This window comes from Balaenoptera physalus (assembly GCF_965194825.1).
Source record: "Balaenoptera physalus genome assembly, chromosome: 20".
In the NCBI taxonomy this organism is placed as follows: domain Eukaryota; kingdom Metazoa; phylum Chordata; class Mammalia; order Artiodactyla; family Balaenopteridae; genus Balaenoptera; species Balaenoptera physalus.
The window spans coordinates 24,018,405-24,032,094 of NC_138901.1; the positions used below are offsets into that span (position 1 = coordinate 24,018,405).

General features: G+C 57.0%; 1 protein-coding gene across 1 annotated transcript; it reads right to left on the minus strand.

Moving 5' to 3' along the window:
- Positions 1 to 334: 334 nt before the first annotated feature.
- On the minus strand, positions 335 to 10,725 carry WFIKKN2 (WAP, follistatin/kazal, immunoglobulin, kunitz and netrin domain containing 2). Its single transcript, XM_082442662.1, has 2 exons — positions 6,110 to 10,725; positions 335 to 3,528 (listed from the first exon to the last, which is right to left on the minus strand). Exons 1-2 carry the CDS (start codon positions 6,311 to 6,313, stop codon positions 2,008 to 2,010), a joined length of 1,725 nt encoding a protein of 574 aa, XP_082298788.1. The 5' UTR covers positions 6,314 to 10,725; the 3' UTR covers positions 335 to 2,007.
- Between the last annotated feature and the right edge of the window lie 2,965 nt (positions 10,726 to 13,690).

Genomic DNA, 13,690 nt, shown 5'->3' on the forward strand with positions numbered 1-13,690 from the left:
GGGGCAGGGGACCGAGATATGAGGCAGAACACCTGGGCCTACACCCTGTGCCTTCCTGCCCGTGTTCCTGGGTGAGTTACCTGGCCTCTCTGGCCTCAGCTCTCCTGTGCCTAATGTACAGAGCTGGGGTGGGCGCCGCAGTAAGGAGTCGTAGAGCTGCAAAGTGCACCAAATGTTAGCAGTGTCCCTTTATCACCTAAACAGGATCCAGATGGCCAGACTAACCACCCCACCCCCCAACTCCCCCCCAACCACCAGGTCGCCAAAGAAATGACACTACCCACCCCCACCGTCCCGCCCACACATTAGCCCAAACAAATCACACAAGAAGGGCTGTTGATACTACGAGATTTTAATTGGTATCTTTCCCCCTACATTTGAGGAAGAAACGAAAATGCCCCACAAATACCTTCTTCAGCTATGGAGGGGCATGGACAGAATGAAGGGCTGAGGAGGGAATGGGGGTAGAGGAAGAGCTGACGGTGGGTTTCCCCAAAGCTTTATCTAGTGGTGTGGTGGCAGACCTGCACAGGAAGTCCAGAAACAGAAGTCACCAACAAGCTGCCGCATACCCAAACCAGCCCTCCCAGGCCACACCTAGAGCCTCTCTCCAGGTCCCTGCAGCTCCCAAGGCCACCACCAGATGGGAGCATCGAGCAACATTCTTTTTCCTTCCCAGGCCTGCCTCCCCTCTTCCCTCCTTTCTTATTCCTTCACCAACCCCCTTCCTTACCTGTTTTTCCTCTTTATTTCTCTTCCCACCAAAACAGATCCTGGGGCTTCTATCTGCTTTATGTCCAAGGAAGCCAGTGGCAGCTGAAAGCACGCTGTCTGTTAAAAATGGGATTTTTGACAGCAGGGAGAGCCAGCCATTGGTCTGCTTCTGGGGGAGCCCTGGGATCTGGACATTTGTGTTCAGTCACTATGAGCTGGGCAGTGACTAACATCTCTCTGTGGTCCTAGCATCTGGCACCCAGTAAATGTTCAGAAAATGTCCACTGAGTTGGATTGAACAGAACTGAATCAATAAATCAACAATCAATAAACCAATCAATAAAGCCCAGGGAGAAGAAACATGAGAAACATGTATTCTTCACCACATGTGCTGTGGTGGCCTCAGAGACTGCCAGGCCAACTTGACCGAAGCACAGGCTGACCACCACCCAAAGGCACCTGCCCGGCAGCCTCCACTCAGGGCAAACCTCCTGCTTCTCACTTCCCGCAATCCCCACCATGAAGTGGTTTCTGCTCATAGAGCTCTGGGAGGCTGTGGGAAATTTGTCCAATCAGTTCCTGGGCCCTCCTTTCTATCCCCACCTACTTCTTTTGCAAACCACTTCATTCAACTATTCCTGTGACCATCATGCAGCCTCCATCTCTAGAATCCTGGCTGGGAGGCTGGCTAGGGGCAGGGAGGCTGGGAGAGCCAGGGGAGGGAGTGGCCAGCCAAGAGAAGATAAGAAGGCCAGAGCAGACTGGTCATCAGGAATAAGCTGCAGGTGTCTGTTGACTTCTCCTTTGGTCCCCCACAGCTAAAAAAGACATGGACCCCTCTTTATTGAACTCAAAGAATAGAAGTTGATCTAAGACCCTCGGGTGGCTTTTTTCTTTTCTTTTCTTTTTTTTAACATCTTTATTGGAGTATAATTGCTTTACAATGGTGCATTGGTTTCTGCTGTATGACAAAGTGAATCAGCTATACATAAACATATATCCCCATATCTCCTCCCTCTTGTGTCTCCCTCCCACCCTCCCCATCCCACTAGGTGGTCACAAAGCACTGAGCTGATCTCCCTGTGCTATGCGGCTGCTTCCCACTAGCTAGCTATTTTACATTTGGTAGTGTATATATTTCCATGCGGTGGCTTTTTTCTGATGCGTTGATTGATATTCCCCTGCTGGCCTAAGACCATCTAATCTGACCTTGCCCAGTTTGCCGACTGAGGGGTGCTGGGGATGGGTCAATGGAAGAGGGTCAGGGACAGGACTGGGGAGGGGCGGAGGGCCTCACTGCAAGCCTGGGAACTCCTTGAGGACGTCACAGGTTTTCTTGTGCATGACCTCGCGCAGCTTCCGAACCCGCCGGGTGCTCGAGGCTCCCACGAAGCTGTCAGGCCGCAGCATGGCCATGCCGCCGTCCACCTCACCCATGATGATGAGTGGCGTCTCGCCCACCGTCACATTGGGGCAGGGGCAGGTCCAGTCCACGTGGAGCAGAGTGACCTCCAGCGGCTCCCGGCCCAGGAACTTGAGGCCCATCTTCTCGTCCTTTAGGACCTCGTCCACAGTCACCAGGGCGCGACCTGAGTCGGGCTCCTCTGTCAGCTCAGAGATTCGGCCCAAGATGACAAAGTCGCTCCGACAGAAGCTGGTGACGAGCTTCTGCCTTGGCTTGCAGGCCCCGCAGCGCTGGTTCCCCCGAGGGAAGGGGCAGGACTCCTCGCAGGCCTCGCGGCTCTCAAAGTTGTTGCCGTTGCCCTCGCAGCCGCCGTAGACGAAGGACTGGCACTGGCCCGTCTGGCTGTTGTAGGCCCAGCGGGGCTCGTAGGCCTTGCAGGGCCCCTGCAGGGCGGGCAGGCTGCACACGGCCAGCGGCCCGCTCACGCAGGCCAGCATGCAGGCCTCGTAGGTCTCAAAGTGGTTGCGGTTGCGGTGGCAGTGGCCGAAGGTGAAGGTCAGGCAGTTGTTGGCCTGGGCATCGAAGTGCCAGCGGGTCTGCTCCTCGCCGCAGTCCTCGCTGTCAGGCGGCTTCAGGCACTCGGCTGCGGGGAAGGCTGTACCGTTCGGGCTGCTCTCCTCGGTGGCCGAAGGCCGACCCCCCCGGACCACCGACAGCGGGAAGTCAGCACGCAGGACGCCGGCGGCGTTGCGGGCCGTGCAGGTGTAGATGCCGGCGTCCTGGGGCTGGGCGCTGTAGATGACCAGCTGGGCGATGTTGGTGACCGCCACGTTGCCGCGCACGTGGTTGGGCCTCATGACCACGTTCTCCCGATCCTCCAGCTGCTTCTCCCAGGTGATCTCGGGCCGGGGCCGGCCCACCACGTCACAAAGAAAGCTCACTGTCTCACCCACAGTGACCGACTGGTGCGCGGGGTGGTTGAGCAGAGCTGGGGCCGCTGTGTCCAGCCCAGGGGTCTCTGGGGAGGCCGTGGTGGGGTGCACGGTGGTCTCGGGTGGCGGGGGGCTGGTGTTGGGCCAGGTGAAGTGATAGCGGCAGGTGACGACAGCCAGTGTGATGCCCTTGGAGCAGGCCTCGGCGTCCATGTAGCAGCGGTTATAGTAGGTGAGGCCGTCGGAGGCACAGGTGAAACTGGGCTCCTTCTCACAGCGGTCTCTGCACTTGCACACGGGCTGGCCGTCCCAGATGTCACATTCGGAGCCCTGCTGCAGACACATGAAATGGTCGCACGTGGCCTCCTTGGGCATGCCCACGGGGCCCTTCTTCCCCTTCACGTCCATGTAGCGGGCCGCCACACAGCTCTTGGTCCCACACACATTGGGGCAGCACTTCTCATAGGTCTCACACTCCTGGGGAGAGCCAGATGGAGAGGTCTGAGCAAGGAGGAGAAGGAAGAGAACACAGGCTTCCCCCCACCCTCCCCCATGGTCTCCAGGGAAGGGAACAAATACGTGCTCACCTACCGTGAGAAAACCATTTCGATAATAATAATAGCTAATGTACTCATAGCACCCACTATTTGCCCAGCCTTCTTCTAAGAACATTTACATCTGTCACCTTATCTAATGCTCATCACAATGGGTACAACCATCATTCTCACTTCACAGGTAATGATAACTGAGGCACAGAGAGACTAGGTAACTTGCCCAAGGTCACACAGCTAGCAGTGTGGGAAGAGGAAGGTCACATACTGTAAGAGGGAAAGTCTTCCTACTAACATGAGATGAGATGAGGATGCAGAAACTAAGGGAGGTGACGCTCAAGTCCACAGAGCTGGGAAGTGGTGGGAAAGGGCTTCAAGCTCCAGGTGGATGGGACTCTGATGAGGTATTTTTCTTCTACATCATATCGTTACCACGATGAGGTGTCGACTGGAACAAACGAGCCTGCCGTTTTGTCTCTTCCAATAGGGATGCCCTGGCCAAATGCTAAGAAGGAAAAGTCGGACACCACTGGGACAGCTGTTCAAGGCTGTCCACATACACATTAGGAACGGCAGCTCTGATGCTGGCCAATGTTCATCCAAAGCCTAGAAGAAGGGCAGGCAGGACAGGCCCAGGACACCAGGTCTGGCCACTGTGGGCTGTGCCAGTTCCAACCTGTGGGACATTGCACGGGGAAATCAACAGGGAAAAAAGTCCCTTTGTGTGGCAAAGGTCAGCAAGGCCTTCAGCGAGGACTTGCCAGGCTGTAATTCCCTCTGATTCTCTGTGGAGCCACATACCGCATTAGTTTAATTCCTCGAAATTAGCAACATGCTCTGGGGCTGACACAAACAAGGATTTCACGTGGTGTTTTCGCTGGGATGTGGGCAATGCCCCTAATCCTGAGCCCTGGTCGTGGCTCTGTGAGCTGCTCCCCGCCAGGGCTGGCCTCATGCGGCTCCAACTTTCCCTTCAGCCCCTCCGACATTCCACATCAACTAAGGGCTACGTGGAGGCTGCCTGCTCGACTTGTTTACTGTTTTCCCCTCTTGGCTCAGAATGGGGACTTTGTTTTGCAGCCCTTGCTTGGCATAGGCTTCTAGGCCACACCAGGGAGGCTCTGGGACAGGGATGGACAGATCTCAGAGCTGGGGTCTGAAGGAGAGGGACCCAGTGAGAGGGTGAGGGCGGAGGGGGCTGAGCAGCAGAGAACCTGCTCCTTGCCGGAGGGTCCTTCAATTCCTTAAAGACTCTGGCCCCGGAAGCTCCTGCAGGACTCAGAGGTCCAAGAAAGGCTGGGTCCTTGGGGACCAGGGGAAGGTATTTCTGGGCACAGAAAACCTGGAGGGAATTTTTAGAACAGTTTCTGCTTAAGGGCTCAGAACATACCCATAGGCTGTCTATATCCCCAGCCCCATGGAGGTGCCTTCTCCCCAAGACACACAAAATCAGCAAGAGTCTCACTGTCTCCAAGCTCCACCTGATTTATCAGGCCAGCCTGTGCCAGTGAAACAGCCTTGCCTGCAAATGCAGCCAACTAACAGCATGACCTCAGCCGGAGGGGGACGCTCTGCCACCCCTCCCTAGTCCTTACCTTCCTCTCCCTCGGCTCCCCCACTGCTCCCTGCCAGTGAGAGGCCTGGATTGTCCCGTGGGCACTGTGAGGGGCAGGCCGCTCTCCCCAGGGCCAGCCTATGCTCTCGTAGGTTACATGCATTCGGCAGAGGGAGCAAGCATCATGGTCTCCCGTGGTCCCTGGTGATGACCAACCCAGCCCGAGCCCCAGGAGCTGCCAGACTGGCAGGACGTATCTCTGCCCAGGCAGGTGCCAGGTACTAGCAGGCTCTTCACCCCGGGGGAAGTGACAGGAACAGCCCTTGGACTCAGGAGCTGGGAGGGCATTGCCCTAGAACCAGGCCTGCCCTGAGTGCTGGGAGGCTCAAGGGATTTGGCAGGTTGAAAACTAGTCTACGTGCCCCCTACGGACACCCAGAGAGTCTCTTCAGATCCACTCCTGCCCACCCTCCCCATCAGCCTGCTCTGATCTCAGGGTCAGGGTCCAAACCCCCGGGGAAGTGGCCCAGAGGCCGGATGAAGCCTCAGCTTTGTGGTCAGATGGTTGCGGGGTCCAGGCCCAGCCTCCCCTCCCTGGCCGTGGAGCCTTGTGCTGCTCACTGCAGGGTCCTGAGTTCCACTCTCACCTGTCGACAGGCTGCGGGTGGGTCATGCCAATCTCTCTGATGTGCCTGGCATAGTGCTGGCTCAGAGCAGCCCTCAGCAGACATGAGACCAGGAATCCGACGATTCCCAGTCCCTGAGAAACTCTGACCTCACGCCCACCTCTTCTTCCAGGCCTCGAAGTTAGACAGACATCACACCCTGTTTATCTCCATGTGGCCCGGGGCTGGGCTCCTCCACGTTGCAAGTCGTTCCCACCACCCAGCTCCCCCTCTCGCTCACTAGCAAGACCGCGTGGCCCATCTCAGGCTTCCGGATTCACACTCACCTGGTCCGTCTCACACTCCCGCTTGCAGGTGCTCTGGGCATCCACCCAGAGGTTGGGGTTCATGTCGTTGGGGCAGATGCCAGCGTGAGAGTATCGGGCGGGCGGCAGGGCCAGGCCTCGCGGGGGCACCCCGAGCAGCAGCAGGAGCAGCGCTGCCATCTGCCCCCAGCGGGACCGGGAACAGCAGCACCCCGGGGCCCGCATGGCGAGGTCCGCGGCGCCCAGAGACCTCCCCTGAGGTGGCGCCAGGGCTGGGGCCCCCAGGGCCTCCTGCTCCTCGGGGGCTGCGGACACCTGCCCTGCCCACCCCAGCGGGCCTCCTCGCCGCTGCTAGGGCTGCAGCTGCCGAGGCTGCCTCCACCAAGTCCGTGGAGCCCGCCGGGCTGTGCGGCCTCAGATGAAGGGGGTTCCCTCTCCGGAGTGTGCGGGGAGAGAAGCTGCACAGGGGCCAGAGCCTGGATTTATGTCCTGGGCGCGCCACCCGACTGGGAGCAAGCTAACCTGACGCCTGTCACAGGCAGGCTGCCGGCTCCTCTGTCCTGTGGCTGATCACAGACTTGTTGCAGAAGAGGAAAAAAAAGCTGGAAGCAGTTTAGGCGGCGTATCTGGCACGGTGGGACACCTGCTTGTTTTTGACTCCAGGAGGCCTTTAACCCCTTCAGGGGCCAGAAATGGCATGTGCTTTGGGGGAGCTGGCTCCGGGACACGCAAGCTCACTGTACTCCACGAAGAGGCTTGCTTCCCTTCCCCCCACCTCTCGGCCGGGCCCCCTCCTCCCCTTGGCCACCTCCGAAGAACACACGCTCGCTTGTTACGAGGAGGGACCTGCAGCCGCAGGCTTAGCATCGCCGGCCCGATAGTGCATCTGAGAGCAAATGACGTGGAAAAACAACAAGTTCACGGCCATTCCAGGGCGGGCCTGAGCAGCCTGTGCTGTGTAAGCTGACTCCCACCCCAGCACCAGGTCCCAGGGTGGGGGGCATGCGGACAGCTCCCTATCTCTCTGTCCCGGCAGTTTGCCTCTCAAGTTCCAACTTCGGGGAATTTTCCCCAAATCATTCCAGAGACACATACCAGATATGCTCCGGCTCCCCCCGCCTCCGGGACGTATCACATTCCTGCTCCTCGACTGACACACTCCCGGCTCCAAGAGAACCTATGTGGTCACAGTGTCTTGGGACGGTGCTGGGCAGCCGAGCCGCCTCGCTAACGACCATGAAGGCTGCACTCAGGGAGTGTCAGTCAGCTCTCGTTCCCCCCGATTTACGAAGGAGAAGGTCACCCCCAGTGAGCAGCGGTAGGAAGACTAATTGCTGATATTTACTGGGGCTTTAATGTGTGCCAGGCTGTGTGTATTGTCTCATTTAATCCTCACAACAAACTGTACCTTCATTTTAGATTTGAGGAAAAGAAACACAGAGAGGGCAAGCAACTTGCCCCGTGTCACACAGCTACGTGACCCCACCATTAATGAGGGACACCAGCTTGTGGGGCCTTTGGAGAGCACCCCTCCCCCCCCAGGTGTCAAAACTGCTGTCAATGTGCAGCCCCAACTCTGGTCTTTACAGGCTGGACAAGCAGTTTGTGAAACATCAAGGGCTATATCTGTGGAGGGGACCGGAAAAGAGCCAGAACCTGCCATGGAATGGGGAAGAGAGAGATACCTTTTCAAGACCAACTGCAAAGGATTTGGGGAGCAGGAACCAAGCTGCTATGTCCTAGGGGCAGTCGATGGGGCGGGGCCCCAGTTATTTCACAGATGGGGAAACTGAGTGCCGAGCCCTGACCCGCTCTCCCCCTCCGGCTAGACCTCACCCTCCAGTTGGCCTGTGAAAGGGCAGCGACCCTCTTTCCACCCTGCAGACTTTGCTTCTTCCTCGTGGGCGGCGTGTTGCCTCCTCCCTGCCTGAGCCAATTCCTTCCCGTCGTGTGGGTCATTCTGCAAGATCTGTCTTTTCTGCTTATGTCAAAGAGTTAATGAAGGGTGTCAGATCCTAATCCCCTAAATTATTGGAATAAACTTCCCTCCGAGGCCGGTCCCAGTAATGAAGCCAGACAGCGGGCGGCGCCGGCTGCTTTGAATTCCCTGTAATTTCATAAACCCGTGTTCCAGCTGCTCAGAGCCGGGCCTCTGCATGGCACTCGATGAGCGTGGTTTGTGCAGTCTCCTTTGATATCACAAAGGGAAATGAACAGTGACGCATTTCTGAGCAGGACTTAGAAAAACTGTCACAGCCCCATTACGTGAGACAGGTATCCGGGGAGAGGAGGCTGATTTCTGGGGAGTCACTTGAGACCATTAGGAAGGGGGGGGGGAGCAGGGAGGGGTACAGACCAGAGGTGAGGGGGGGAGTCGGAAAAGCAGGGAACCTGGTCCATCCTACCCGATCCTCCGCGCAGTTTGGTCCTGTCGAGAGCCATGGGTCTCTCCCTGCCCGGGCCCCACGCCTGGCCATTCTGCTCTGAGAACTCTCAAAACAGCACTGGGGAAGAAGGGGCCCTAGAACACTCAGCTCTCCCGCTCAGCCCTTCCAAGTCTCCCACCAAAACACAGCTCAGAATAATAAATAACATCTGATCAGGGCTTGGCGCCTACACAGCACTTTCACCTACATCGTCACGCTGACCCTCACGCCAGCCCCGGAGGGAGAGAGAGGAAACCGAGTCACAGAGAGGTTAGGTGGGGCTGCCTGGGGCCCCCGAGGCTCACGCCTCCCCTCTCTGACCCCTGTCCTGTGCTCTTCACACAACCCCGTGCAAGCTTCCGGCCCCTCCAGAAAGGCCCCCGCCGGCTGCCCCACCAGCCCAGCTTGTTTATAAGCTGTTCTGGGAGTGCTTTGAAGTCTCCTCCTCCTGGGCCCTCCCTCCCACGGTCCCTGGATCTGGCTCCCTCTGACTCTGTCTCCCTCACACTCTTCTCTGGATGGTGGCATGGAACCCACACTCACCAACTCCCCGGGACCAAAGGAGTGCTCAGCTGTCCGTTCCCACCTACGCAGGCCTCTGGGGAATGGAGATGGGCTGGGTCAGCCTGAGCAGGGGCCTGAACTTGGGGGTCTCCCCTGCTTTTCACCCTCCTCAAGGACATCAGGCACAGCTCCGTCAGGGAGAGGGCTGGGCCCTGACCTCGTCTCAGAAGAGCCCCACCACTGTGGGAGGGCAGAGGGCCCATGGACCCTTCACACCCTCCAGGATGGGTTCAAGGCCTACTCTAGGTGCAGCCAGTAGGAAGTCACCCAGGACAGTGAACTCTGGGTGACCCTTGACCCCAGGTTCACCATTAGCCAAACAACTCCGGAACCACTAGAGTATTGCCAGCACACTGACACTGCTTCCTAAATGGGCCAGGTCTCTCCCCTCCAGACACTTCAGCCATAAACGTGGTGGAGACCCCTGGAGATCCACAGGGACAGCGTCTCAGATGCCACGTCCCTCGTGCACAGACCAAACCTCTTACCTCTTGAAGCGTCTCCTCCCTCTCCCTTCTTGATGTTTTTTAAAGCACCTACTATGTGCTAAGTTGTGGGAACATAGGGATAGATGGCAGTCCTCATCCACAGAGAGGACACAGTCTTGGCCAGAAAACAAACACGCAAAAGCATAAGAGTAGTATTCGCTGTCTTAGGGGTCCTTACACGTGCCGGGGAGCAGAGAGGAGGGAGAGGCCTGGGGTGGCGGTTGTGCACATGTGACGCGGGCTGGGTCTTGAGGCCTGAGCAGGACCCTGTTTCCTACACTTCTCCAGGGACAGGCCTGGCCCACAGCACGCCTCCTCAGCCAAGGCCCTCCCTCCTGGAGTGCAGGCCTCCAGAAAACAGAGGTGAGAGGGAAGTACGTGGGTTTAGGAGACAGGGTGGGGGTGGGAGCTGCAGGTCTGGCTTCTGAGTGGAGTGGCCCTAGCGAAGTCAAAGACCAGCCCATTCTGGTCCATCCTGCTTGGGCCCCCACACCTGAGACAGCCACACTTTCACCCAGATGGATGGGGGAGGCCAACCCCCTGGGAACCTCCCTGCCCTGATCCTGGTTATTTAAACGTATCTGGGGAGGAGGAAAGATTTGAGCAGCAGGAACTGGGGTGTCAGGGAGAAGGAAGTCCTTAGCCATGGTGCTTAGATGGGTTCTTAGAAGGCCGGGCAGCCTTGGCTAAGGCGGTGATTAGTCAGAGCCAAGCCAGGGAGTTCAATAAAGCCGGCGGCTCATTACCCAGCTGGGGACCCCCTGCCCGAGCAGCCCAGGGCCTGGGTTACATTACAGGGCTGTGTGAACTCTCCCCTCGGAGTGAGACTGCACCGGCCTTGGAATAATTATGGGGCCTCAGCAGATGGTGGAGGCGGACGGGGGAGACCTTCAGCTGTGGGACACGTGACCTGTCAGCATCTGTGCAGAGCAGGACATGGGAGGGTCCACGCTGGGCCTCGGGGGAGGCAGCACTGAATCAAGGTCTGAGAATGACGGAGTTGGCCGTGGCAGGGCCTAGCCAGTGCTCTGGGCCAGCCAGGCCTCCTTTACAGCCCTGCCCAGGCCAGGGGGCCTGCTGGTGGGACCAAGTCCCTGGAAGCTTGAGTGCCAGCGTCTAAACGGATCCGTGTGTCATGCCGCAAGGGCAGGAGACACATCTTCTGGCACCTGTGAGTCTTTGTATGCCTTCCTGGAGCAGGTGGGCGTCAAGGAACTCGGGGATTTCAGCCACCTCACCAGGAGGCTCCATGGTGCCGAGGCTGAGCACCGTGCAAGGAGTCGGAGGACCCCCTCAGCACCCCACCTGAGGCCCCTTCCCACTCCCTCCTCTGTGATCCCACGTCCCGAGACTCCTCCAGCTCTGCCTTGACGGAACTGGCTTCAAATATCCTCCGGCAGCTCTCAGCCAAGACAAACACGGAGGGAAGAAGACGGAAGAGACGGAAGGCCGCGGGGCTCCACCTCTCCACGCTGCTGGGGAGAGCGAGGGCCTGGGGGTCCAGCGGGAAGACTAAAATGGGGCTTGGCCCCCCTCCCGCTCAGGCCTCCCCTACCATAGAATCTTCCTCTGGCTACTCAGCTCTCCTCACTCCCAAGCTCTCTGCCTCACTGTTTCCTCCTTTTGGATGAGAGAGGAGTGAGGAGGTCCCAGACTTGGGTCTCCCTGCTCACCCACACGCCCCTTGCGAGTACAGCCTGGCCCAATGGCCCTCCTGGGATTGCCTGTGATACACCCGGGCATAGTTTATGTGGTATTGAAATTACTTTCTCCTCATCTATTACCCAGACTGGCCTGTGAACTCCTGGCAAGCAGGGACTGTGTCTGGTCCATGGTTCCAGCAGAGAGCACACACTGAACCAGTGTACATTGGAGGAATGAATGGATGGTCCCATCAAGCAGACATTCTGCTTGCAGGGCAGGGATGAGCATTCCTGGTGTCTGTCACACCTGAGAGAGACTAGTTAGTCCCAGGACAGGAAACCGGGACTCCAGAGACCAGCTTTAGTCAGGCAAGGGAGGATACACCCATCCCTGGGCCCATCAGCCAACTCTGGGCAAAAAGGAGCCTGGAGTCTGCGAGGGGCAGGCCTGGACGGAGGGGTTGGAGAAAGCTTGGGCAACACGTGGACAGCCTTCAGGATAGAAGGAAGGTGCCCAGTGGGACCCACCACAGCTCTCACACTGCTTTTCACGTATGCATCCCTTGGCTTCTCCCCAGGCCTCCACGATGTTTATTTAACAGCTGAAGAGCCCCTATTCAACCATGTTTTCTTGCTTCCAGAATGATCTTTTCAAATTCCAAACTTGAAAATGTTGCTTCCCTGCTGTAGTGGGTTGAATGGTGTGCCCCCCAAAAGATAGGTCCCAGTCCTAATGCCTGGAACCTATGAATGTGATCTTATTTAGGAAAAAGGTCTTTGCAGGTAGGATTAAGTTAAGGACCTTGAAATGAGACCATCCTGGATTATCCAAGAGGGTCCTGAATCCAGTGACGGGTGTTCTTAGAAAGGCTGAGGAAGGCTGAGACACAGAAGAGGGGAAGGCCATTAAAGACGGAAGCAGAGATTGGAGCGATGCAGCCACGAGCCCAGGGATGCCTGAGCCATCAGAAGCTAGAATAGACAAGAAAGAGATTCTCCCCTGGAGCCTTTGGAGGGAATGCAGCTCCACTGACACCTTGATTTAGGGCTTCTGGCCTCCAGAACTGAGAGAATAAGTTTCTGTTGTTTTAAGCCACCAAGTTTGTGATAATTTGTTGTGGCAGCCCTAGGAAATTTATACACCTGCCTCAAACTCTTCCACGGCCCCTCCTGGTCAGGATTAAATGGCCTGGGGAGCCCTCAGAGATCTGCCCCTGCCAGCTCTCCAGCCTCATTGCTCACCCTGCATGTTCCAGCTGTACAGAATTACTGATGGTCTCCAAGCATCCCACCAGGGTGACCAGCCCTCCTGGTTTGCCTGGGACTGGCCTGGTTTTAGCACTGAAACTTCTGCATCCCAGGAAACTCCTTAGTCTTGGGCAAACTAGAATGGTTGTTCCTGTTTTTTCCATGCTGTCTGTATCTTAGTTGAGGCCGTTCCCTCTACTTAAATTGTTCAAGAAACTCTACTTCAGGACAAGACCAAAAAAACTGCCAACGGGGGCAGGCCAGAGGTGAGAGGTGGGCCATCTACGCCTCGGGGAGCCCAAACCTAGACCACACAGTGAACCATGAAGACAACATTTACCTTGCCAGGGACCCAGAGTCAGCTGGCGACAGAGCCTCAGGCGCCCAGGAGGGGTTGGCAGCCCTGGTGTGGCTCTAGCCCCATGGGAAGCGTCACAGTTGGCATGGGTGCGGGTGAGCTGAGGCAACGGTCCAGAGGAGCTGGCTGTGAAGGGAGTCACTGCATGGATGCTGGGTAAGTGGGGGCACGGGCAAGGCTTTTTGGCAGGAGGAGTCCAGTTGTCCTGAGGGTTAGAGACAAGCAGTCAAAGTAACTGTCAACTAGGAGTGCTTTTGGCAGCATTTAACAAACCCTGAGCAGCTGTGGCTTAAACTATTAGGAGTTTAATTTTCTCACAGAACAAGAAGTTCAAGGCAGCTTGGCTGATTCCTCAAGGTCCTGGTTCTTATCATTTCTGTCACCTTCAGCACGTAACTTTTGGCCTTAGTATCCGATGATGGCTGCTGCCCTAGATACTTCCTCATTCTGGACCCCGATTAGGGGGAAGGGCCAAAACCCTTGGAACTGCGTCTGTTTATGCAGGGAGGGAAGACTTCCTAGGAGCCTCAGGCCACAGCACTTTGGCCAGGACGGTGTCACATGACTCTAGCTAGGAGGGAGTCTGGAAAGGTGATGGTTCTAGCTTTGCAACAAGGGAGAAAGGAGTTGTGATTGGCTTCTGGGGGCGGCAATCCACAACATCTGCCACAGGGACCATTCCTAGGACCCAATGGCTGGTTAAGTGTCTCATCTTTTTTTTTTTTTTTTTTTTTTGGCTGTGTTGGGTCTCTGTTGTGGTGTGCAGGCTTCTCATTGCAGTGGCTTCTCTTGTTGCAGAGCTCGGGCTCTAGGTGTGCGGGCTTCAATAGCTGTGGCTCGTGGGCTCAGTAGTTGTGGCTCGCAGGCTTAGTTGC